Source organism: Buteo buteo, chromosome 9, assembly GCF_964188355.1.
Source record: "Buteo buteo chromosome 9, bButBut1.hap1.1, whole genome shotgun sequence".
In the NCBI taxonomy this organism is placed as follows: Eukaryota; Metazoa; Chordata; class Aves; order Accipitriformes; family Accipitridae; genus Buteo; species Buteo buteo.
Genome location: NC_134179.1, coordinates 25704456 through 25731849, shown reverse-complemented (window position 1 = coordinate 25731849; position 27394 = coordinate 25704456). Strand labels below are relative to the sequence as shown.

The window sequence follows — 27394 nt, the reverse complement described above, 5'->3', positions numbered from 1 at the left end:
TCCTCCTTCACCTCTTCTTCATCTTTACATAATTGATGGGAGGATTCTCCTGATATCTATCATTTAAAATTGGCTTTTTCCTTTTTGACTTTAAGTGTTCCCTAATTGTCTTCCACAACAGTTTGTTTTCCCTTTTGTTCTCTCTCTGGTTCTTACCAAGGCAGTTGTATTTTCATCTTGTTTTTACATGCAAATCTTTAGTTTTAATAATATTTGAGTACTTACATTTCTATTGACTAAAAACTCCACTGATTGAAATATTAAAACACTGGAAAAAACCAAACAACCCAGGACTCTCTGTGCATGCCTTCTTTTAAAAGGTGAGAGTAATACCAGGTTGAATTTCCCAGGTTACCTCAGTCACAAAAGCCATGGATGCAATCAGGACACTTGGAAGTTTAATCTTTGCTAACTCAGGGTGGGAGGAAAGCACAGACTGATACCCAGAAGTCTTCAGGCAAAATGACATGCCAGTTGTGGTCACCTCCCTGGTGTCACGGGGTGCTCAACCTCAGGGGCCTTCACCCACTTCAGCAGCTGCACTGCAGCATAAAATGTAAACTCGCAGTTAAGTGACATGAAATATTAAGGCATATAAAGGTTGAAACTCGCATTTACACTTACTAGAGACCAGGTCTGGCTTCAAAACCCACTAAAGAACTGATGCCAATGCATTTAAACCAGCCTCCATTTGGACTCATCCCAAGCCCCCACACAGCACAATTTAAAGGAATGTATGGATCACTGCGACAGTATTTGCACATGGGAGAAAAAAAAAAAACACCTTCTGCCAAGTAAGTGCAGATAGAAAAAAATCTAATCGTGCTTTCTGGAAATACTGTAGTAATTGGGACTACACCTAAGAGTAACCTCTGGAAGAAACAATTTTGTCCCCTCACCAGTGAAATTATCACTAGAGAAGTGAGTCTCTGACACTGCAGAGGATCAGGCTGCAAGTCTGCATTGGGGGCTAAATGCTGCCCTGACTGAAACAGAATAACAAGTTTATCAGAAGGATAAAAGTTATAGAATAGTTCAGTTGGAAAGGACCTACAATGATCATCTAGTCCAATTGCTGGGCCACTTCAGGGCTGACTAAAAGTTAAAGCATGTTAATTAAAGGCATTGTCCAAACGCCTCTTAAACACCGACAGGCCTGGGGCATCAACCACCTCTCTAGGAAGCCTGTTCCAGCGTTTGACCACCCTCGGTAAAGAAATGCTTCCTGATGTCCAGTCTAAACCTCCCCTGGTGCAGCTTTGAGCCATTCCCACGTGTCCTATCACTGGATCCCAGGGAGAAGAGATCAACACCTCCCTCTCCCCTTCCCCTCCTCAGGAAGCTGTAGGGAGCAATGAGGTCACCCCTCAGCCTCCTTTTCTCCAAACTAGACAAACCCAGAGACCTCAGCCACTCCTCACAGGACATTCCTTCCAGCCCTCTCACCAGCTTTGGTGGTTGCCCTCCTCTGGACACATTCAAGCACCTTCACATCCTTCTTAAATTGTGAGGCCCAGGAATGCACACTGTACTCAAGGTGAGGCTGCACCAACACTGAATTTGGGAACTCGAGCATCTGCGTCCCAGGTACCATATCCTATCTCTTGGAACTCGCCTGTGTTGCAAGGCCAGCTTCTCTTGCAACATCTCTCATGGTGCTCCTAATTTTAGTCTTGTCTATACACAGCAAGGGAGAGGGGGGTGGAAGGTGCTGTCCCTTGCCAACCCCTTTTCTCAACATGTATTCAGGCCAGGCCCAGTACTAGTCTCCCACTGCCTCACCACCACTCCACACTGAGAAAACATGAGTTCTCCTGCACTTCACTGGGTAGGAATTGGATAAAGCAACAGAGACATATCATTTGAGGTAACACTGCAGTGAAGGTACTTCCCTCACACTAGCTGTTCTTGTGTCCAGAGACAGCAGTAGGTGCTCAGTTCCTAAGTTGACTCTTACAGATTTTTGTCCTAGCAGTAGGGCACAGATCATAGTAATGAATAGCTCTGTGGTTCCTTACAGTAATGAGATGATTATGATGACTTAACTCTAATACTTTGATGGAAATTATTCTCAGTTCTGCATTTCACCTAGGTACAATGACGTGGGTGAGAGAAAAAAAACCAAAACAACCAAAAAACCATGGAACAAATTGGTGTCCAATTCCTAAGGACATAATTTTTTTAAAATGGTTTCTTGGATGAAAATGGTAAAGATCTATATAAAATGTTTAACGCACAATTTGCTTTAATTAGGGTCTCATGCAACCATGAAGCATATAGGGGAAGTGTTGTGCACAGTTGTATCCATTCCCCATCACACGGCCCTGAGCACATTCAAAACTGAGCAGTACTACTGAAAGGCTTAACACACTCATGCCTATGCAGCAAAATTTGAGGCCAGCACTGTACTTGGCTAGAAGAAAGAGATCACTTAATCACTGACATGTAGTCTGCACAAGCAGACACAAAGAATCATTTAAAATAACCTTCCTTTAGCAAAATGCAGAGCTGATGGGACATACAGCTAGGCAAAGTGTGGTCTCTAAAAGTACGGAGGAAAAACACGACTGTCACTCAGTATCCATACAAGACATAAACCATGATTATGATATTCTACTTAAAAGATACTCCCAGTATCTTTCACTGCATTTACTTTTTGATCAACGTTTCTTAATTGGGGAAGCAAATACAAGAGTGTAGCCAAAGATACTGTGTGCAATTAATTTAATAGCATTATAGAACAGCAAATCCACTCCTTTAGAATATGATTAATCAATACGTTTCTTGAATCAAGGAGAAACCTATGGGCTCCTATAAAACAAAATCTTCCACAGGAACAAGTTTAAAAGTAGAACACATTACAACTTTAAGATTATTGTCATTAAAGGTCTGTTTCAGTAAACAAACAAACAAAAAGATCAGAAGCTAGTTTTATGGTCATAAAATAAAAAGTGTTTCTTTAAAACAATTACAGCAAACATTCCCTGAGACTTAAGAATCAGCAACAACTATTGCCAGACTGGTTTTTCTGTTACAGTGCAGAAATGTTACAGCACGTTCTCTCCATTCAAAGATCATGCAGGAAGATTAAAGGCCACAGTTTTTATTTACTATGTGCATCTTCCGGATGTGCTCATTTTTCAAGAGAATTAAATCCGGATGCAGCAACCCTCAGCACTGAAGCTAACCAGGACATGAAGGGAGAGAAGGCAGTTAAAAGGTTTAATGCATGTGTTGAGCGTGCATGTTCAGAATTCCTTCCCCCCCGTACTACATTTTCTAAATTTCCCCTTCCAACTGTTAGGCTATGGCAGCATTCTGGAATATCCTCCCCTCTCCATCCACCCAGAAATACACATATGAAATACATACCCACCACCAAAATGTTCCACTCACTCAGACAAGTAACTTGTAGTCTAAGCAGAAAACAGCGATAAAGCAGAAGAGTAGAGAAACTATTAGAGTTGAAATAATCAATTTTAATGCCTAAAATTAGATTTCATGGCCCATGGTACTGCTGAAAGCTGTATGCAGCACAGCTTTATCGTTGCATCATTCCCCAGCACACAGAATTGAAGTGCAGTAAACATTTGGAATTTGGTGCAACACACTATCACAAAAAAAGAAAATCTACTTTTTGTTATTAATTCAGCTTGAGAAGATGGCCTTCTGGGTCAGTTCGCACTGACTCAGAAAAAGATAAGATCCTATCAGGATCCAAATTCTCATGTTGGAGAAGACGGTTTCTTTCTGTCTTGCCCTAACACCAAATCAATATATGCTTATGTCTCTGTGGCTACCTGGTAGTTCCCTGGCTCTTTCTCCAAGATAGGGAGATTCTTTCCTTGCAACTTGCAGCTCTTAGGTCTGCTGAATTCTTTCTTTCATTTCTTCAAAGCATCCAACAGATCTGGCAGTGTCTGCTATTGCTTGATATATGAGTGGTGCAACCCCGAAGTGTACAGCATTCATTAGCAGGAGACTATGAAAACCCGACCAAAGATCTGCAAAGACCCCGACTTGCAAAGAGTCTTTTTATGATAAAGATTGTTGATATGGGGTAACAGCAGAAGGGAGACAGCTTTAAGAAGGTAAAAAAAAAAAAAAAAAAAAAAAAAAAGTGAGCAGGAAACCAGGGGAGAAGCCTAACAGATACCAATGAGAACTGCAGGAGTATCACAGTTGGATCCTGAAAGACTATTTAAAGGAGACTAGAGAAGCACAAAAACTGAACATCTCTACTTGCCCCAGAAAAACTCAGATGAAAATACCAGCATGTGGGCTGAGGAGTGAAAGTGGGCATGTGAAGTACTCAACATACCTATAAAACGTTGCGCATATTTTTTTAAGTATAATAGCTTAGCCACACTGGATCTGCTATGCTTATGTCATGCAGTTAATCTGCATGTATGCAGGTTCAACTGGTCTGGACATCAGTTCTCACTTTGGCCAGGCTGTCAGAGGTCCAGAAACACTGAATATACAGCCACATTCCTCTTCTATCTCTTGGAAAAACTTTAAGTGAAAATAGAAGACAAGTCTAGTAGAAGAGATGGTTGTCCTATCTCCAAATCTTGAAGACTGTGATACAATTAGTGTTGTATGTATTTCATTTTTTCCTAAGCGTTTTCTCTATCATCAGAGTATCTTTCTGCATGACTTCATCAACTGTTTTACTCAAGGAGATCTAACAGAAAAAATGTATGAAAATAATCTTTACCATCTTTGTGAAGCAGCTATCAAAAAGGTCAAATGAATCAGCTGGCTATAAACTATGACATTTACTGTCTACCAGGAGTATTCATCATATTGTACAAGAAAATAATGCAATGCGAGTCACAGCAAAACATATAAATATAAATGCATTCAAGTGGTACAAACCTCAGTTGACATTATGGTGAAAAGCCGCTTTTGTCTTGTCTTTTCTACAGTGACAATCTCTCAAAATACACTGGCAGTTACTTTTACTCTCTGTAAGGATCAAGAAGATTCAGGCCTCTGCTCTCGTCATTAGCCAGACAGGTCAATATTGTGTTGGTGATTCTACTCTAAAGATACCAGCTCGTACCTGCTACGGCCACTCAGTAGCTGTTGAACGTTTTGCCGGCTCAAGTACTACCTGTACCGTAAACCAAGCCCTAAAATCTCCACATGCTTAAGCACACAATGCTTCGTTCAAGCAGAGTTTTACTTAAAGAGACACTAAGATTAGTGACACCGCTGACACTTCAGCACAAGTCTGCTTGTAGAGGAAGAGAGAGGTTCCTGGTGTGTCAGATCTTCACTTTTTCTCTAACAGGAACTGCTAGACATGATGGAGTATAGATCTTGACTAGTTCATCCCAAGCACAGTCCACCACCTACAAAGCAAAACAAAATATTTTTAGAACCTTCATAAGTTATTTTTACAAAAACCAGATAGAACTTAGAAGAAAATAATGCATATTGTGGACTTAATGCTGGTTGGTACTCTGATTTACAATTCTTCAAAATTATCTAATAATGCGGTTAGTTTTGTTTTGTTTTTTTAAAATGTTGTCTTAACTTTACTAAGATGCATGAAAATTAACAATCTCATATTTTTCATGGTCCCCATGAGGAAAGCAGGGAAATCTTTGGGTTTCAACTGATTGTTCTAAATAGGCTAAAGAACGTAACTGAGAAAGAAATTAAGGAAGGACACACAAAAGTGGAGTCCTTGTGGTGTTTCTTCTCCTTACAGGGTCTCAGGACCCTTTTACCATGATATCTAAACACTTCATGATCAAATGCGAACAACTTTCTTATACTTGCAGATATGGAAATTTGTTATAGACATTCTAATGGAGACCTGAGGAATAGAAAAACAAAGAAGTTGACCAAAATGACACAGGAAGTTTCTCGAAGAATTAAGCCAGAACTTCAATCTCACATTGATAAGCTACAAGATCACTGTATTGTCTTTTGTTGAGAATTGGGGGTGGTGATGTTGCTCCAAGCACTACCTAGACCCCATTAGTCTGATGAGAAGTGATGCCACATGTGCCAATGGCATCTTATAAACACAGTAACTGATTCCAATATAACTGAAACTTTTCTGAATTGTAAGTCTCAAGCTCTATTCTACATGCAGGCATGAACCTAAAATCACAAAACCAGAAGGTTAACCTAATTCTATAGCATTAAAAAATTTTAATAAATAACAAGACTCTACAGAAGACGACTACAGAATGCTTTAGGTTTGAAAATGATTTGATAATGCACTTTAGAGTGTAACAAAGTGAAAGGGTTAACCACACTGACAATTACTCAAGTAGATGACCTATAATACATATTCACAAAATACTGTGGGAGACAAAAACTAAGGCAAAGGGAAGAAGAGGAGGGCTAAAGAGAAAAAGCTGATGAGCACCACAAATATATGCCAGTAAATCTAGCTGAATCCATCTTGCATTATTTTTACAATGTCCTTTCCAGTTGGGATCACAAAGGATACAGTATTGGATCCTCTGCACAACAAGCTTCCTTCTGCTGCAGACTGCAATTCCTGTTCTCTTCTAGAGCCAGAACGAACAGCTGCACACTAAAAATTTGGAAATCCAACTTCAATATTTGATTTCAGACTATAATTAGCCCATTTTGTGTTTACTATACTGCACTATTATTCATTTTTATTGCTTCCTTAGCTGGTTCTACTTAGTTATTTGAAGTGCTTTCCATATACATCTAAATGGATCAAAAAAATCTCTTGACAATGTGTCGGTCTATTCATCCGACATAATAGAGCTTTGTGTAATATAATGTTCTGCTGCATTGCAGTCCCCCAAATCATACCAAAAAGAAAATCTGAGTCCTCCACTAAATGCTATGTAGAAACTGGCAGTCACATAAAACACAGGTTTTTTAATATTCTCCACAGCTCTGGATCAGTATCTGTATTTCTATAGGCAACACTTTCTACTTTCATAAAGAAAGAGAGATAACATCTGGAAAAAATCCCATGGGAATTCCCACCTGTTATCAATGTAATTAGTATCCATGAAGTAGCCTCTGAACAAATATAGTTACAGAACCATTTAATCTACCAACACTAAAAATAAACAGGGGATATTAAAAGGGAGTTTGAAAAGGATCACTTGCAGTAATTTGCCCAACTCATTGACTTAATGCTAGCCCATGAAAGATGAAAACATAACCAGCAAACAGAAGAAAAATAAAGCACAGCAGATAACAGTGTATCAAGTTCTCCTGTGCAGCAGGAAGTCTATAATGGAATACTGATATCAGAAACCTTGATGAAAATACACATGTGAAGAACAGCAAACAGGTATGTATGGGAAACTGGGACACTACAGCATGGAACAACATTACAAAATGCAAGAGCATTTCCATTTCTCTATAACACTTTCTCCAAAATACAGCCAAGACTGTAAGAGAAAGGGGACAACTGTAAGCTAACAGTGCAGCAGGCAGCATTAACTGATGGACAGCTGCTACAGGCCCCTTTGCAGTATCTTGTAGATTAGCACTGCCTCAAAAACAAATGACTTAAATGATCCCTGGGATAGAGAAAAGTGCCTGTTCATGCAGCTACTGCCATCAGTTTACAAAATGTCTTCTTTTATTTTGCCTTTTTCCTTATGACCCATCTTATACAATGGTCTTATGACCATTGTATGCCTTTCCCCAGAAGAGGGGAACACAGGATATTAAATGAAAGTGCTTTAAAAGTATTTAGAACTGTGAGTTCTCATGTGACATATGAACAGTTTTACTACACACTTTAAAGCACTTTAGTTATTTATTTTTTTTAAAATAAACTAAATGCTACTTAATTTAAATATTAAAATAGCAGCAGGAATTCCATTGGAATGATCCAGAACACCACAGTAAATAAATACAGCATAAAAAAAGCTGCAAGTTCCTAGAGTTTATATTTTGATCAATAAGATGATGTTACTAATAGGCAGAGAAAATCCTCCTGTGGTAGGATGAAGGACAAAGGAAAACTGAAAACGGACTCACACATTATTTGCATACCTGATAAAAGTCCTCGCCATTAGGAACAGCAAGGTTTTCTGTGAGAATGTCCACTGTCTTGTGGACAAGTTTTACTCTCAGACTGAAACAAATCTCACCGATTCAGTATTTAGAGTGTGCATGATTTACATCTTTTTCTGTTTAAGCTGACATGGAAACAGAGTAGAAGACAGTTTATTTCAGTTGCCAAGAACTGTATAAATTATAATATCCTTATACTATTGAATATTTTGGACACCTGTATGCCATGGAATTTTCATTATCATTTATGAATACTAAATTGCTCTTGTAACTATAGCACAAAATTCTACTGTAGCAACTTTTAACTATCAGAAATTGCGGGGAAAACGAGAATAACTAGAGCTTAATTGTAAAACAAGAACATTCTACCTTACACTGACTGGTAAATTACATCAAGAAATAGCATAAATAGAAAAAGCATTCTAAACCTGGTGATTTTAATTATAACTAAAGCTATATGGGACAAAGGCAGTCTAACAAAATGACATTTACTACTTTTATTTCAGTAGCAAAGTTGCAGTACTAGTATATATGCTAGGAGTACTGTACTGTTATTACTGCAGAATAAACATCATGCCAAGTTATTTGCCAGTAGATATTTAAGCAAGTCTATTTGAAGCACATAAAATGGGGATCACTCTATTTCCCTTCAAGTAAAGCCAAAACACAAACAAGCAAATGAAAAACTGCAGTCATCACAGGAAGCTGATTGCTTGACTAGAAAATCATAGTTTAACTCAAATGAAACAGCTATCCTGTATTTTATTGAAGTGTTTATCCTTGTCCCAGAGTATAACAGTGTTTCCCACCAATTGATTTAATATTGACATCCATTCATTTATCAAAGCCAATTCCATTGATTCACTAACTGATTTACTCCTCTGACAGGCCCTCTGTTTCCTATTCATCACAATCATCTTGCTTTGCAATAGACTTAGACCTTTTCCAGCACCCGAGGGCAATACATTCAGTCTAGTGCAATTACCTGCATGACATTCTGCCTCTTTACTGTTCAGAAGCAAGAAAACAAGAGAAATTTCCTGAATTAGCAGCTAACTTTTTTTCAATATTTGAAGGCACAATAAATGCCCAAGTCCTAACCAAGATTAAATACATCCAAAAGAACAAACTAAAAACTTTGGGTTCATGTATTGGTTTGTGTGGCAAGGTTTTTGTAGCAGGGGGGTTACAGGGGTGGCTTCTGTAAGAAGCTGCTGGAAGCTTCCTCTGTGTTCGAGAGAGCCCATACCATCCGGCTCTAAGACGGACCCGCCGCTGGCCAAGGCCGAGCCAATCAGCGATAGTGGTAGCACCTCTGGGATAACGTACTTAAGAAGGAAAAAAGTTGGGACAGGGAGAAACAGCCGCTGGAGCAAGGAGTGAGAACATGTAAGAGAAACAACCCTGCGGACACCAAGGTCAGTGCAGAAGGAGGGGGAGGAGATGCTCCAGGCGCTGGAGCGGAGATTCCCCTGCAGCCCGTGGTGAAGACCATGGTGAGGCAGGCTGTCCCCCTGCAGCCCAGGGAGGTCCACGGTGGAGCAGATCTCCACCTGCAGCCCGTGGAGGACCCCACGCCAGAGCAGGTGGGTTCCCGAAGGAGGCTGTGACCCCGTGGGAACCCCGCGCTGGAGCAGGCTCCTGGCAGGACCTGTGGATCTGTGGAGAGAGGAGCCCACGCTGGAGCAGGTTTTCTGGCAGGACTTGTGACCCCGTGGGGGACCCACGCTGGAGCAGTGTGCTCCTGAAGGACTGCACACCGTGGAAAGGATCCATGCTGGAGCAGTTCGTGAAGAAGTGCAGCCCGTGGGAATGGCCCACGTTGGAGAAGTTCATGGAGGACTGTCTCCCGTGGGTGGGACCCCACACTGGAGCAGGGGAAGAGTGTGATGAGCCCTCGCCCTGAGGAGGTGAAGCGGCAGAAAATAACGTGTGATGACCGTAAACCCCATCCCCGTCCCCCTGCGCCGCTGGGGGGGGGCTTGGTGGAGAAATCTGGGAGTGAAGTTGTGCCCGGGAAGAAAGGAGGGGTGGAGGGAAGGTGTTCTGAGATTTGGTTTTATTTCTCATTACCTTATTCTGGTTGATCTGTAATAAATTGAGTTAATTTTCCCCAGCTGAGTCTATTTTGCCCGTGATGGTAATTAGTGAATGATCTCTCTTGTCCTTATCTCGACCCGCAAGCTTTTTGTTATATTTTTTCTCTCCCCTGTCCAGCTGAGGATGGGGGAGTGATAGAATGGCTTTGGTGGGTACCTGGCATCCAGCCAGGGTTAACCCATCACAGTTCAGTATCCCCTTTATGAAAGGGTTTAATAAGAAGAAAGGACAGCCCTCTCCAGATTAGTATTTCTGGAATTATCTTGGTGCCACTCAGCTTCCAGAGTGCTCATAATAAATCATAGGATAATACGCAAATGTGTCTGAGTGACCCATTTCTCTTCTCAGCTTTTCTCCATCCCATCCCATCTTCAAATAAAACTAATAGGACCTGTCTTTTTTCTGTAGAAGAGACAGTGGAAAAAGTATACCGTTCTTTGCTTCCATTAGTGTTGTGTTTCCCACCCTCTTTTAGTATCTTACCTTCTGTGTCTTTTCATACAGAATTTAATGGTCTATTTATATCATTATTATGTATTTTTGAAGGGTCCTGAGCATCCTCTGTAAGCACGTGGGATGGAGATTACATGGAGATAAAGCAAGCTATTAGGTTTGCTACTCACCAAAATTACTTTCACAGGTGATCATTAAAACTGGTTGGTTAAGAGCATAATGGATCATGCATGAGTTTAAATGCATTCAGTACCTATTTTGTACTAGAAAATCCAAACCACTACTGTGGCCTTTTGCTTGGTCAACAGTTGCCAGGGTGAACTGCACACGATGCCTACCTTCACACGAGAGTAAAAGTGATGGGAGTTTGTAAATTAAAACTTTTTATTTTCAATGTGCAAAAACACCAATAATTTTTTTAATTTACTTTTGAAAAAACCACACATTGATTTAATTATTATTTCCAGTAAAGACAAAATAAAACAAACTCTGGACCAGAAGTTCTTATAAAGATCTAGGTTTAAACTATGATTATCAGAAACAGATGTTCCAAATACTGGTTAAGAAGCTATTTCTTCACTGAGGAGAGAAGAGATAAAAGACTTGAGGGGCATTATTTTTCAGATTGCAAAGATATGTCACAAAGAACTGATCTAAAAAACAGGGAGCTGTCTCAACATCTGTTTTGTTGCTCTGACACAGGCAACAGGAAGATGACTTGGTAGTCATGCTACACATTTCTAAGCCTTCTGAGTGTGCATTTCATCAGTAAGACGTAAAGGAAATTGAGATGCAGGTTGCAGGTTAGAGAGAAATCCTTGGCATCGCCACAGATTTTGTAGCAATTCCTCTGTACTCTACAGATCAGGGGAAAGACACCTCCCTAGTCTTTCAAGAACTGTTTTTAATTGGTAAAGTCAATCATAAGTTCTGTAGAAGATATATTGGAACTGCAAAAGGCCTTTCTGTGCTGATACTAGCTTTGGTGACCCCAAATGCAGTCAATTTACATGCAGTGAAACTGTGTTTTCTAATGACCCTATCCAATCTTCAAACTCATCCTTCAGCTCAGAATTAAGGTAAGTTCCTTCCTTTTGGGATATCATCACAGATAATCATAAGCCAAACAATGTTTTTGGTAACAGCTGCAAAATCCTGTTGTCTTCCATTGAGTTTCACTAGTGCAATTCACTGGGACTTCTCAAACAGATTTATTGATCATGCAGAAAAGGAATAAAATCCACTACACTGACTAAAAGACAAGGCTTACAGAAGTAGAAAATATTTGTAAGCCACCTAATCAAATACAATGCACAAGTAACACATTTATTAAGAAAGTGCTGCCTCCCACTTTTTCCCAGTACTTCAGAATCAAAATTTAAGTACATTGTACTCTCAGTATGCTGACATTGCAGCTTTTACAGAATTGCAATGCCTGACAACCACCTTTCCAAACACCTTAGGATAAGACTTCTGCTGATAATGGCAAAGGGTGACCATTATTCATGAATGGCTAGCTTTGACTTATGCAGTGAAAGTTTAACAGTTTGGGAAAGACACATAATAAGCACCAGTAAGAAAAGTCACCTCCCTTTTGCCCCTCCAACTCTGTAAAGGAGTTCAAATTGATTTAACATTTGCAGCTGGTTAAATCTGATCTTTCCATGCAAAAATCCACTCTGAAATGAAGTAAAAGAACAGATGCTGTAGGATCTTTTTATCTCAAAGGATCACTAACTACATAACTTTAGTAGCATCCTGGAGAAAGACCATAAGGAGAGATTAAAAAGAAGTACAGATAGTGATATAATTATAGCAGCGTGATAGCCACAACAGCTGGGTGGAAGCTATCAGTTCCTTGGCAATTAAGTGTAAAAGATAAGAGCAAGTGATCAAAAGAAAAAGTCTCTGCTTTTCTGTACATTTCCACAAGATGTAACTCCACTTTTACATGAAACAGTCATTTCTGGGCCTGTTGAGGGCGTACAATTAATTTAAATGAACAGCAAAATACATAGCACAACAGCCTCAATAAAGACATCTTTGGCATTTATATTTGGCTATACTGGTTCAGCCAACTTCAGCATCCAGTATCCTGTCCATTCTCCTGCTTGCTGAGATGGCATAGCTAATGCAACACATAGAAAACAGGTAGCAGAACAAGCCTGTACACCAAAACTTGACAGATGATAAAAAATTTCTCCATAAAACTGGAAGAATTTAGAACTAGATTTCAGTTACTTTCAGGGGATGAAGCTCAAGTGTATACAGTTTGGCTATAACCTCCCTCCAACTAGTAAGAAATTACAGCTTTTAAAATTTTAGTGATACTGACGCCATAAGAAAAGTCATGATACCATCAGTACAGCAACATTTCACGGGATCAACAGACCGATGCTACAAAGCACACATTTCTGCTCAGTTCTAACCGCCTCTGGCCAGGTGGAAGGAAGGAGCAGACTGGGGTATGACACAACATGCTGGTGATACCCCACAGCTTTAGGGAGAAGAAAATGGATGTTCAGGGAAGCTGGATCACAAGGACAGCGTAACACAGAGCACAATACTGGTTTTATGGTTACTGCACTAGTATTATTACTGTCTCCTCATTATTTGGTATGATATGTGTGTACTGCCGTATCATCCATCACCATTTCCAAATGCAATACATAAGAATTGTGGCCAGGCCCTTTCTTGCACTGATATATCCCAGAGCTCCAGGTGCTTCAAAGAAGTAAGAGAAACCAGTTTTATGTGAACCGATATACTCTGGGGGGAATATTTACACAAGGAGGTGCAGCCACTCAGAAGACTAGAGAAAACAAGTTTGCCTCCCAAACCACGTTGACACAAACAGCTATTTAGACAGCTAGCTGCCCATTTGTATTATAATTACCATCCAAACACACACAAGCACAGTAAAAGAAAATCGTTAAGTGATCGCTATTTGTGTTGTACATAAGTTATTCTAAAACCTAGACTTTAACACGCATTCAGATAACAGAGGACCTTTACAGGTCCCTTTCAACCCAAACTATTCTATGATTCTATTCTATGATTTTGGACTAGAGAACTGACATTTGGTTTATTCTCATTTGCTGCAGAACAATTTTAATTTCCAAAGGGAGCACCTCCGTATTGTATATCATTGAAGTCCTGTTCTGATTTGGCATGTCATGGATCTATAATGTGCTCTTCATATATCAAGTGTTCTAAGCCGCTACACCACTTGCTATCACTTCCATTGAAAATCACGTATCCTTGCCATTTAGGAATGTCATTGCTCATTGTACAGAGAAATGGAAAGATTTCTCTCCCGTTCCCATTAAACACGTAATCCTGTTCTCAGCAGTAAGATAGAAAGCCTGGCTCAATGGAAAGCATTAATTTGTACTTTCCATTGGCTGCTTTACAGAGTTCAGAACAGACATGAGATGTAGGCTGAGAAAGTTTCCAGACAAAACTCAGAGCTTCAGTTTTTCTTACATTTGCCTTAAGCAAAACACAGCTTTAGAACTACAACAGAAAAGGTTGGGTATTTTTTTGTCCATGATTTAAAGAAATCTATGGTACATCTGTATTTTCTATTCTTTATATACTTATTGAAATAATTTCAGAATGAAGACAAAAAAAGGTGAATGTTCACAGTATCCATACTTTCTATCTGTGTCATTGATGGATTGCCTACAAGACAGTTAAAATTAATTCATGACTGCCATGTCACACTCAACCTACAACAGAAGAAAAAGGCTGCTTTTAAATAAATCTGCACAAATAATACCAAAATAAGTTAGGTTCATACTTACATGCTGTAGGTAACCACAGCAAAATCTCAGTAAGAGGTAGGCTTAAAGGAGTATTATAATTTAAGTCATCAGAACATTCACAGATCACATGCAGGGAAAGTAAGCACCAGGAGAGAAATAAGAAATCCGATGAGCTACAGACTACAATTCCAATATATGGTCTAGCACTATCAGGCCCCAGTGAGGAATAGTATATAGCTGATTACCATTTTCATATTCTCTGTATACATCCTATGCCTATCTAGTGTATATAGAAAGGAGCAAGCTTTAATTGTTTTTCTTTTCCCCAAACATTGGAAAGAACTATCATGTCTGGTTTAAAAAACTGCATACTCTTAATACTGCTGACAAGGTAAATGGATTTGTGTAGGGTTCGGCGTTCAGAAGATCTCGTGATGTCACGGAAAGTTAGAGGGTTAGTCGCAGCCTTGTGATGTACCTGTAATCCCGCCTCCCCTTGTTAGTATAAAAGGAATTAACTGCGCAATAAAAGGGGGAAGTTGGTGCTCACACTGTGTGTGTTATCCGTCTCTTTCCCTGGTCCGGGCCGACCAGTGATCTAAGCGTGGCACCTTGATATGTAGCAAACACTACAGATTTGTTCAGTTCTTAATACTGTACACAATTACAAATTTAAAGGATTTTTGGTGCTTAGGGTCTTGTCACTGTTCTTGTGCATGATAAAGCTACTTCGGCTGAAAGCTGGAGTTGGGAGTATTTTCTCCTAGACACCCTGCCTTGCAAGCTCTCACATCACTTACAGTTTAACAGAGAAATACCCTGAATATCATGAGTACCATTTCTGTTAATGCTTTGCACTGTAAAATGCACATTTTTCTATGCACCTGAAAGTTTGTTTGTTAGTTGTCTGAAATTGCTATGAACCTGACACCAACATTATGGTGGAAAAAACCCCAAACCAAACAACAGTTGATTTTATTAAAATGCAAAGCTTTCAACAAACGCTTACTTTATGTAAAGGCAGATACGCCAAAATAGATATCAGAATCTTAATTAAGGACAAAGGAGTTTTCTGTTTCATCTAGCTAATAGTTACTTTCACAACCTGGGACCCACTCTTATGACCAGATCTCTCCCCCACATGTTGCCTCCCCTTAGCAAGGACTAGCTTGCCTGCATGTACCTACTCTTGCCTGTGGATTCTGTTCAAAGCTCAATCAGTTCCACAGGAATGTCTTGTAATTCCTAGATCAGATACTTAATCACAGTTTCTATTCTGAACCCTTTTTCAAAAGTACAGACTGTTTTTTTCTTGACATGTAAAAGATACTTCGAAAATACTGAAGTTCATTGGGCACAGCCAAAGAAAATATAGTCTGTCTAGACAACAAAAATATCATTAAGAATGAAAGCAAAGGTTAATGACCAGAATGGTACTTAATTTGACTATAAATGAATAAAATAACCTGCATGCATGGAGGAGAGAAGGAGTTCAAATCGCAGGTCGTAACTCCTCCAAGCATACAGTGAAAATCACAAGTCATACAAATGCATGAACAATGAGTGGGGCTCATTATCAGGTCTTGATAGAGAGCAGACATGAAGGCAACCTACATATTGGGAACAGCAGCATAAAATTTAAGCAAATAATCTTCACTGGATCAATGTAGAAGCCAGGGAAAGGCTGCAACACTCATACTGGAAGCAACTATTCAGTAAGTGTTCATTCTTCATCTTGTAGTTACAGTTTAATTCTATCGCAGGTTTTTAAATTTCTTTTAAAAACAGAATGTTTACATTTTGCGTTGCTGTGATATCCAACCCTCACAACACATTAAATCAACTCAACAAAAAAACCAGAGGAATAATAAAGCTGTTGCAGATGCCAAACTTCTGTCTGGAAGGCACACTGGCATGCAGACTATATGGATATGTACCCCAGATTTACAGTGTTTGTGCATTAAGTCCAACAAAGGACTTGTATAATTTCTGCATGGAAAAAAATACCTGGATGCATGAATGCCCTAACGTAGATGGGTACGCACACCATCACTTTCCTTTTTCCAACATACAAGTGCATGTGCAGCTGTTTTCTTTCAATGCATTACCTATCATCAATGAACATTAACTTGACCTTGTGCCAAGAAGGCTATTCCATACATTGCAGTTACAAAAGAACGAATATCCACATAGCAGCAACTGCAAGTTTGACAGATAAATCCTACAAAAAGAAGTCATATCTAGCCAGAGAGTCAGAAATACCATCCACTGAGATCCATTCTGTAACACGCAGGGCTCTCTGCAACTGGCTTGTAATCAAGATGTAATCACATCTTCAATACAAAACGAAGAAAAATCTTCCCGCCTCATTCAGATCCATGGAAAACCCACACCAATTTCATGGAAAGCTAAACTGGGCTCAGAGCATGCAGTGATGTAACACTGTAAGGCTCTAACGTACTATGCTATGCTTGCTGCTTCCTTTGGACCAAATTCAGCCAGAATCATACCTATGCACTCAACTTGGGATGAAGTCTTAATTCCCAGCAACTGGCCTTTAAGTTATTCTTGCCCTGCCCCAATGAAAAATAACCTGAAACTTGAGAATTTTTTTTCAGCCTTACAAATTCCCTTATGTGGTTCACAGCACAGCCTCATGAACAGTTCCTGCAGCACCTGTGAGGCAACAGAATTAAGGTAACAAGCAACCAGGCAGGAAACTCTTCAAGCTAGCATTTGGCTAGAATGGTTCCACATACATTAAGCAAAGTATTTTGCCAAACTTACACCTTCCTCCTGTGTTTTTTTATCAGTAGCAGAAATTATGATGGTTTCATTTGCTTTGTCCATTCAGAATTTCATTGCAGATGTTACAAGTCATTTTTATCTGGGGTGAAAAAATTAATTTCACTGTGAATTAGAATGGAATCTAGATGCAAATGATATCTGTGGCACATTAAATAGTGCATTAGTTACAGTTAACTCAGTGAGAGTAATTTCTGTGTGAAAACTATAGGCTTTCTTGTTTTAAAGCTAATAATTAACTTTAGTTTTTCTGCCTTTCTTGCCTGAAAAAACAGTTCATACTACAAACAATCCTCTGTTTACAGAATAGAAACAATTGTAGCAACAGAAGCAGAGGAGAATCCTACCACAACCCATACACAAGTAAGTGCCCCTGATAAAATGGGTTCCACTCATTCATGTCAATAGCTGAGGGTTTTAGAATTCTAACTACATATCAAGCCTCTTCTAGTACTCCAAATACTATGACAAACCAGGTCTAGGTATCACGTGTGACACTACCAGTGTCTAACTTTACATTCTAAGCAGATGGAAGGAAGCACTGTATCTCAGCTTGGCATTCTAGGTCCTTCTCTATTACTCTTCCTTCTGAAACAGAACTACCTCATCTTCCCTGAGCTCACTGTAGCTTTCAGCTATCTGATTTTGCAATTCTGTCTGTCCTGCCCATCTCTCCTTCCCAACACGAGTAACAGCTTTATAAATAAAAATGGACCTGCAGCGATGTTTATTTAATAAGCATTAAGCCAGACTCACTTCCAGAAGCTTTCTGCAATCTGGTGGCTCTCATTCAGCATCCAAGTCCTGCAGTCCAGTCATGACCACGCTGGCTATAATAAGGAAGTGAAAAGTAAATTCATCCCAGCTCTTACCTGACCACGGTTGTGAAGACTTAAATCCAGTCCACATGTAAATTCAGTATGATGCTCGATTGTTTCCAGCAAAGGGTTAGGCTTGGAAAAGTCCCAGAATCTACAGAGTGGGGCGGGGGGGGGGGAATCAAACAAACCACAATTAAAGTAATTGAAAGGCCATTTCAAAAATATAATGCAAGATATTGACAAATCTGTTGCTGCCAGGGTATTTAAAAAAGCAAACTCATCCACTTAGGAAACATAACAAATCATATTCCTGCAAAGCCATCTGCTGATTTGCATAAATTAAACCCCTCTGGGCAAAACCTTCTTTGTCTCCTGTTGCAGAAACTGAGATCAAAAGTTGGCAGTAAAGAGCAGCCATTGGGACATTATTAAAAGAGAACAAAATGTAGGCTGGAATACTCTTGTTATATTTTTTAATGGCTGCAGAATTTTATCTATGAAAGACACTAGCATGATTTATGATTTTTCTCAGTTTTTCATATTGTTCACTATGGGGTCCTTATTTACTGAAAATTACATGTTCATTTAGAGATATTGGTCATTCCCAGTCTCAAATCTGAGACTGTGTTCCTGTAAAACAGAATTTAATATTATAATTTAATAATAAATTTGTATTACAAAGATCAGTTGCATTATAGAGTTAATTCCACTAATTCATATTTCAAAAAGAAATTTTTCCTTCCAGACTTGGTTGATATAAATGCTTAGACAATAGATTTCTGAAGTCCTCTACTTCTCCCAGCTACTCCCCTCTTAGATGCAATGTCCATCAATGCAGTTAACAGCAAGGATAAAAGAAGTATAAGAGAAGATGGGATGAAAGTATAGGTACAAGAAACCTCAGTCATGAAAAAAGGATTCAGGAATAGAAGTTTCAGGTAATAACACACTGACAAGACATCATATAAGGGCACAAAAGAAAGATCTGTTTTTCTTTTCTGGGATGTATATACTGCTTAGAAAATTCCATAGGCTGCAAAGCACAGTGCATTTTGTGGGCTGGAAGCTGTAATCAAATTTTCTACAGCTTGAATTTTCTCACAGTGGTCAATCATATGCTTTCCTACTTCTGTAAGAATCACTGAGGTGTCTCTGCCTTGCTTCTGATACTGAACTGTTCTTACTAAGTATTGTTTCTTTCCCCAGTAGACCAACTACACTGAAAGCATTGCATATTCAAAACAAATTCAGGTAAAATAGCAAACACTGGAGCCAGCAGGGTCAGTTTGTTTAACATGTAGATGTTATTTCCTTCATAAACAAGCAGAGTGGTATCAGCACAATGGCTATGCCATAGCAACAACCCTCTTAACTTTTTCCTAGTACCTGAGATCTAAGATAAACAACTTATTTTGCAGGAGAGGGGAGCAAAATACCATCTCAGCATTTTCATCCTCCCACCTTTATTCCTAAGAAGGTAAAGAAACAAATCTTGTTGTTTCTAAGTAATATTGGTAGCCCTCCTACTTAGCTCTCTACTAACTCTTGAAAGACAGATGCTTATAACTGAAAACTAAGATTAAATGAGACAACTTCAGGTCTACATGAACAAAAACTTAGAAAAGACTTTCTGATCAATTTTAAAAATAGTAGGACAATTTGGTGTTTGTTATATGGAGTCATGTTTGCAAAAAGTCAGAAGCAGTATAGAGTTTAAGAGTACTGCAACTTAGTTCAAGTTCCACAGACTATCTGGGACCTTTGATTTTTTGATATAAAAATAATTACTAGTGAAAGTCAATAGGTTCTAAAGTTACTTCAGGGAAAATGCACAGATGGGAGTACAAAGAACACAACTCTTCAAGCCCATTTCCTTCTGGGGAACAACAACAAAAAGTGATAAATATTTATGCATGAAAGCTTTACTACTGCTCTTAGGTTTCAAATAAAGATGTCTTCATACATTGTATTTTTAGGTGGGTGTGAATCAGCTATTTAGAGGCTGCTTTCCATAAGAGCCTACTCAATGACTAATGCCACCATCCACACACAACCACATCAGGCAGAGGTCACAGTAGCATATGGATGTATATAACCAAGAAGCTTCCAAGAGCAACCCAGAACTCAGTGTTAGTTTACTAAACGTGTATCACGCAATTCATTCTCCTGCTCCCATTCTCTAATCCCTGTGCAAAGATAGCTACCTGCAAAAGTTCTTCCTGCAAACTAGAAAAACTGCTGTCGGAGCAGAACTTACTGTGAAGCTACTGCTGGATACAGGCCTATCAAGGCAACGTTGTTACTTCAGGCATTAACTGGGGACATCTAACTATTTCCACAATAATATCCTTATGAGATTATTTCATTACAGTTCCAGTAAAGTATCAACATTATGAAGCAGCTCAGGTATAGAAGAAAGCCTTTATTCAAAGTATTATCTTCCACAAGCATCAAAGAAAAGAGGAAGAATTGCTTGAGAGCCAAATCAAATGGAATAGGATCCAAAAAAGTAATTCTGAAATAGGTTTCACTTTTGAGTTTACTCCAGTAGCATAGTTCTTCTCCAAGGACTCAACTTACACTCTTTATTTCAAAGTAATTCTTGCTGAAATGCTAACTTCTTGGTATACTTCCTATGTACTGTATGGGAAAACAAAGCACACCACTTTCACATTTATGACCCTACCCTAATAGAACTGCATATGCACCACTGTTTTTTCTTATTACACATGTGAGTTGATGTCCTGACAATGAAATCCCATACAAACATTTTTCCTATAAGGTAAAATAGCAGATTGCAAATTATGTTTATTTCAGTTCTTCTGCCACAATGTAACAGAATAACTTTTAAGAACAACTAGTGACTAGCCTTCATAATATCCCTTCTGCTTTTGAAGATCTTCGAATTAGCAACACTTACAAGTAACTTTAATATTTTCCTCCAAACACTCTCATCATCATCATGGGCTTAAAGCCAACCTTAGAATGTATGCACATCATCATTCTATTGAGGTATCAACCAAAGATCCTAAACCAGAAAGAGAGTGCCCTGAAAAACAAGGCATGCTCACAAAATGAAGGTATTTCTCATCACTAAAATGTTCAATCTGATCTAAGAAATGCAAGTGAGAAACTCCATTTAGGCAAGTACAAGTCTTCTCTACTACTTTTAGCTTAAATCAATACATGGTGCAGCACAAGATGCAGCATCATGTACCACTCTAATCTTGAAGGATGAAGTCATGAGCCCATATGGGCTGGTTGGTGTACAACAGTAACAACTTCATTGCTGTTGATTCACAGTAATTTAAGTGTAGTTAGAGAGTGAAGTTATCCAGCTTACTCTTTGTTTCCCAATTTCTTGCCAAAACACAAATTAACTAGAAGGGGATGCAAACCCCTAACTTAGGGACATCTATGGTCTCATCAGAGCTTCTAAATATTCCCTGTCCTTTCGTATCATGATTCTAGACTGGAGCTTCATTTCACTTTGACACATGCCTCACTCTTGATCAAGCACAGGGAAAGGTCAGTTTTACCCATTTTTATGTGTAAGTCAGATGCCTGAGAAATACAGAAGTGGTTGTCACTAACATATAGATAATACTGTAGGTATGTGTGGTTTCTCTCAATACTTCTGTTTCCTCATCGGTCCACAGAAAAACCCTAACTTTGCCTTTAGACAGGCAGGATACATTGTGTAGAGAAAGATTTAAATATATTTGTATGACAAACTGAGAAATAATAGATAGCTTCACAACCAAAAATTTAAAAGGGGTTATTTAGAAGAAAAAAAGACACACTTTCCATAAGAAAAAAAATATTCAGATGCTGCCATAGTTAAATATTCAAGTATAAATACTTTAAAGTTTTAATTACAAATATTTAACACTTATACAGACCTATTTATTAAAAGAAATTAAAAAGAAAAAACCCCCACACAGCCCTATGCTGTATTCTTCAACAATATTGTGGTGCTATTCATAGCACCAGAAAATGTGTTTCCATAGATAAAAGATATTAACCTATTTATGAGGTTGAGTTGTTTGATGAGTAGCTCCTGCGACCAACACTTTCCTAGTTTTAAGAGAAATTCCATCTCATAATACTTATTTCAAAGAAAATTAGCATGTGCAGGCAGGAAAATGCCTGCAATATACAAGAACAAGGGCATTCATTTGCATGTCAAAAATTCTTGTTTTAATCCAAAAAGGAAACATGTAAGAAAACAGATATGCTTTACACTGGTGTACGAGTGATTCTGACTAACTCTATAGTTGCAACAAACAGTTAAATCATAATTGCACAGTACAGTCGGTTTTGAATTTTGTTAGTTTCGTCAGATGTAATGCCCAAAGCTCTGACTACGACTAGCAACTCTGCTATCAAGGCGACTTTTTGTAATGATGGAGGAGCTATCATCAACTGAGACATTCAAATTAACAGGTTCTTCTACTGCAGAGTTTTCAGTTTCACACTGGAAACGACTAGTGACAAGCATTTTGATCAGCAGGAAGATATTTTCCATTTGGAAAAAAAAAAAGAAAAAAGACAGCAAATAAGTGAACACCCACCTTTTCACATTGAAGAAAAAAAAAAAGAAACAAAAAAGACAACAAGGATAATTAACTGAAGTGAAAAAGTTTCGTTTATGAGCAGCATTATTCCAGAAGTTCTCAAGATTTCTTTGTGATCCAAGTTACTGAACTTGTACATAGCGATGGAGAGCTGGAGACAGTGGTTTACCTTAAAGCACCTTGCAGAGATGATGTCCAGTATAGTACAACTTTCAACAAAAATCACCTTTTTGCCTCAGAGGCAAGCTTCTGTGAATAAATTTCAAGATCTGGCCTGAAATCAGCTTAATGAAGTTCTGTAATTTATCAGATCTGTTTAGATTTTGGTGAGCACTGTCTGTGCCTAATGCATCAAGATATTTTTTTTTTTATACTGAAGAGAGTCCAGAAATATAAAACACTGATTCCAGTAAGAGATGACACTGATGTTCTTTCAAACTGAATTTTGATAGAGATAAGGTTTAAGAACATGCATGCAGACCTAAATAAGTCCTGGAAACGTTACAGTACTTTGTGCATTTCCTGGCATTTTAATGATTAATTTGTGTTAAAACTGGTCTTTAATTAAGCTAATTTTTCCTGAACTCTTCCAAAGAGTAAGGAAATGGTGTCTCAATAAGGCATTTAGTAGACAGGGGTTAAATTCAAATCATTATACCCAAGTATGTAAAAAACCAAGTTCAAATCTACACCCTCTTTTTCTTAGCTCCCAGTATGAAGTTGGCATGTGAACTAGTTCTCTTTTCAGTACCTTGACTATAGTGCACACATGCAATCATTCTATTATTTGCAAAGGATGAAGCTTTGCCTTCAACCTACTATTTTTTGCTTTTAGATAGCCAGTTGCACCAAACTAGCTGTTCTACCCGAAACAAACAAAACCCCTGCCTCTTACAGGGCAGTTTGGTAACATTATCTATGATTTGTGTTTGTTTGGTCAAGCTACAAAGTCTCAGTAACATTTAAGATTACAGAGTTTAAACAGTAAGCTATGCTGTATCCAGTTATGTACTACGTGTTAGTGCTTACAGACAATTCTGAGCTTTAAACAGAAACGTTAAAGAAAATAAAAGAACAATATCATAACTAAGCTGCTATTAAAATAACACTGTTTGTATCAATGAATCTGTTTTTAAAGGACTGCCATAGCATACTGTTGTATGAATTACTATCAAATGTGGCTAAAAAGTCACAAACCTTGAGTAGATTCAACAAGATCCAAAACTAATATCATGTACTGGAATCCCTACTTCTCTTCCACCTTTTATATATTTATCAAGTATTTTTGTTCTTAAATTGAAATGTATGTATGTGTTTATACAGTCATGCCCACATGTACACATGTGTGTGTATATGCATGTGCATACATGACAGCATATGTACACGTGTGTGTATGTAGAGTGTATGGTGCATCCAGTCAAACTCTGAACATTTCTAAGTGAACTCTACTTCTTACTGTGAGCTACATTTCTTCATGTAAATGACAGTACAGGATATGTGGTAGAGGTACAACATATTCATCATATTATATTCTTTAAGAGAGATGTTATCAAGTGTTGTGGTAACAAGTTTCCTCCGTTATACAGAATGTTTTGCTTGCACCACCTTTTCCAAAGACTTTCACCTGGGCTTCTCTGTGGTTTGTTCCCTCATAACCAAACTCAGAAACTCATAGTTTTAGAAAACTGCTAAAAATCTGTATTTCACCTCTTCAACCCTGCCCTCTGTCCCTAGTTACAACAAGTAATTGTTTGGACAGAAAAAAAATGCCTAGAGTGGCATTTTGTGAAAAGATCCCCAAGCTCTGCATTTACAGACACCCTGGTATATGAGCTAGGAGCTCTCCTCATCTTTACTGACGGTTTCCACATATGAAAATGTCAGAGTTGAAATTGCACTAGATTTCAGTACTGCATAAACTGTATTAGTGCCAAACCTGAAGGATATATAGTTGGTGTCAAAAATGAGAAGAGCATGACACACAATCAAGTCACTTCAATGCATCAGCATGCTGATTATTAGTCTTATTGCTCAGACAAGACCACTGGAAGAAGCCAATTACCACTTTTTATTTTAGACCTAGAAGCCTTTTGAGAAACGATACGCTGCAAACCAGCTGGCACTGCATCAGTAAAGGATGTTAAGTAAGATCCCATAAATAACCTTCCACAGACCACTGTGCAGTATTCTACGAGAAGTGCATTTTAAACATAAATAAAATAAAGCACTTTATATAAGACAGAATGCTGGTACAGCAGTCCGAAAAGTTACATACATATGGACATCACAGCACTTACACTGTCAGGCTCCTGGCACCAACCACATGACAGTGCATACCACTGGGAAGGCACTACCCGTTATTACAGTAAGCAAACAAGTAACAATTAACATAAGCTTAGGAAAGGTTCTCAAGCACTTAAGTCCTTTACTGAAATAATGACATGCCTATGGGGGACAGGAGTATTACACAAGCTCACCATCCAGTTCTAATCTACAAGAGAAAGGCACGATTTTTTGCAAGGAACCAGCCCATGTAGAGACTGAAAATTTAAGGGAGTGACTGGATGGCTAAACTCACCGATTTACTGTTATCACCACCTCGCCTTCCTGGCCTCTCTTTCCTGAGGAGCCTTTCTCCATTGCAGCACTTGAGTCTTGTGAGTGGTCCCACCATTTCTCTATAATGCCCAAGAGGTCACAGCTCTGCCGTCACACATGGACTTCTAATTCCCCATTTGTCTCCTCTGCTGTACACAGGCGTCAGGCTGCTTCTACACAGAAAGTGCAAAAGCCTCTGGCATTATGCTATTCCCCACACTCTTCTCTGATCCTCATGCTTTGCTTCTCTTCAGGTTATGGTCACTCTGCCCTGTTATCTGCAGTTTAAAACACTCCTCACTGGCTTAGCAAGCCTGTTGGCAAAGATGCTCTTGCCCTACTGTGTCAGACGGATCTTATCCCTGCCTCGCAGTACCCAATCGCTTATAAGAGGACCTTGTGGTTGTAAAAGACAAAGCCCTGCTTGTCACACCATCTACACAGCCAAGTGTTTACTTGCTGGAGATGTCTTTTCCTACCTGGACCTTTCTCCTTCACTGTCAGGATCAAGGAAAACACCACCAGGGCTGCCAGTGCCATGTAGCCACTCTTGATACATTCATGGTCACCTCCTTCAGTAACATGAGAACCCATACAGGGAAATGGGGAAAGGTGGTGTTCTGAATCTGGACAAATCCTAGCAGTCTCTGCACAATCTCCTGGACCTCAACACAAGGGAGGCAACAAAACGTTCCAAGACACCAAGTTGGGCTGGCAGACATATACTTCAAGAGGAGAAGGCAACAGGAGGCAGTCTCCAGTGATGATGCACATTTTTCTTTTGGTGCAGACACTTGATTCAGGATCAGCTGACTCTGACATCTCCCCAGATTGAGCTTGTTCCCGCTCACCCATTTCCAGGGCACTAAATCTGCTCTCTAGCTCCAATCTGTGTTGTCAGAAGTCACAAGTTTCCAGTCTCCCCCATCATGGGAATCTTTACCCTTATCCTCTACTGCTTGAAGCATAGTCTCTAACTGTCCCTCTTTCCTTGCACTGTGGGATTTGGGCTCTCACCTTTGAAGGGTACCTGTGAAGACCCTGTCGATCTTGCATTCACTGTCCTTGAGTGTACACAGCCTGCTCACCTCCTGCAGCTCCTTTACCTCACCTCAAAGAGAAAACACCTCCCACAGGTGAGGCCACCATCACCCTAGCCCCAAGAAGAGGCACGAGGCACTCCCTAGAGCCTAAGACCTGGAAGGCAACATCCTCTCTAGTGCTATCGAGGTTGAGGACTCACATGTGCCACGGGCAACTGCTTCAGCAGCTGTCTCCCTGTGGAACATTACCATTGTCACTGTACAGTCTCAAGCAGTCCCACACCATCTATAGCAGAGCTTCAGAGCCCCTTTGCACTCCTGCATGTTTCTGTTAGCTGTGTTCTGGGAGCTGCGACCAAGAGCTCAGATGAAAACAGATTATTCCAGCTATACCACTCTTCCAGTAAGATTTTTGAAAATATACAAAATTCCTACAATGCTTAACACACTAACTTCATGACGCAACTTTATATGATGTTATGGCACAAGACTATATATATTTATGATTTTGAAACATATACAGGCACTGAGAGTTAACAAAGTTTTCCTTAGGAAACAGAACCTTTCTGTGTCTGGTGTCAGACCACTTAGGACACAAACAGAAGTGACATCAATTGGGATGATTTGAGCGAGTGGGATAAGTTTGCAGTCACTTGTGGAGGCAAGAGGGCTTCTCCTATTTGTAAATGTACTACCTACTATATTCAGTCCATGTTATAAAATTAAAAGGTAGATCAAAGAATGTGATTGAAATATTCAGGAATGCACTTCATAGTATACTGACTTATGACACTGTGTATCTTAGAGAAGTCCTAATACAAAGTCAAACTCCTTTAGGAATTTTAATCAGCTTTAAATCAGTTGTACTATAAAATCCTCAGCAGTATCAGATATATTGGGCAGCCAGGGGAACTTGCACAAGTCTTGTCTAAAGAACTTCAGCATATACGCTGTGAAACAATAATAAAGCTTCCTCAAATCCCGGTAGCACAGAAACATTGTTCATAAAAAGCTTAAATAAAAATATGTTACAGAAACATACAAAGTCACCCACCTACATTCATTTAACAAGTTATTACCTTCTTATCAGACACTATCACAGCCAGATGCAACTACATTCAGCAGAATGATGTGAAAAGGATTACAGAAAGCATCTGTCAGAGCAGACACTTAGAAGAGTGACTGAGCTA

The 27394-nt window shown here is 39.1% G+C and overlaps 1 protein-coding gene across 1 annotated transcript in view; it reads right to left on the bottom strand.

The window, feature by feature from the left end:
• Positions 1-2707: 2707 nt before the first annotated feature.
• The window catches only part of PEX7 (peroxisomal biogenesis factor 7), a 47151-nt gene continuing 22464 nt past the window's right edge, over positions 2708-27394 (bottom strand). The window contains exons 9-10 of the mRNA XM_075035800.1: positions 18038-18137; positions 2708-5360 (exon numbers count right to left, since the gene is read on the bottom strand). Of these exons, the coding sequence (XP_074891901.1) occupies positions 5274-5360; positions 18038-18137 (187 nt within the window). The 3' untranslated portion in view covers positions 2708-5273. The remainder of the gene's footprint in view (positions 5361-18037; positions 18138-27394) is intronic.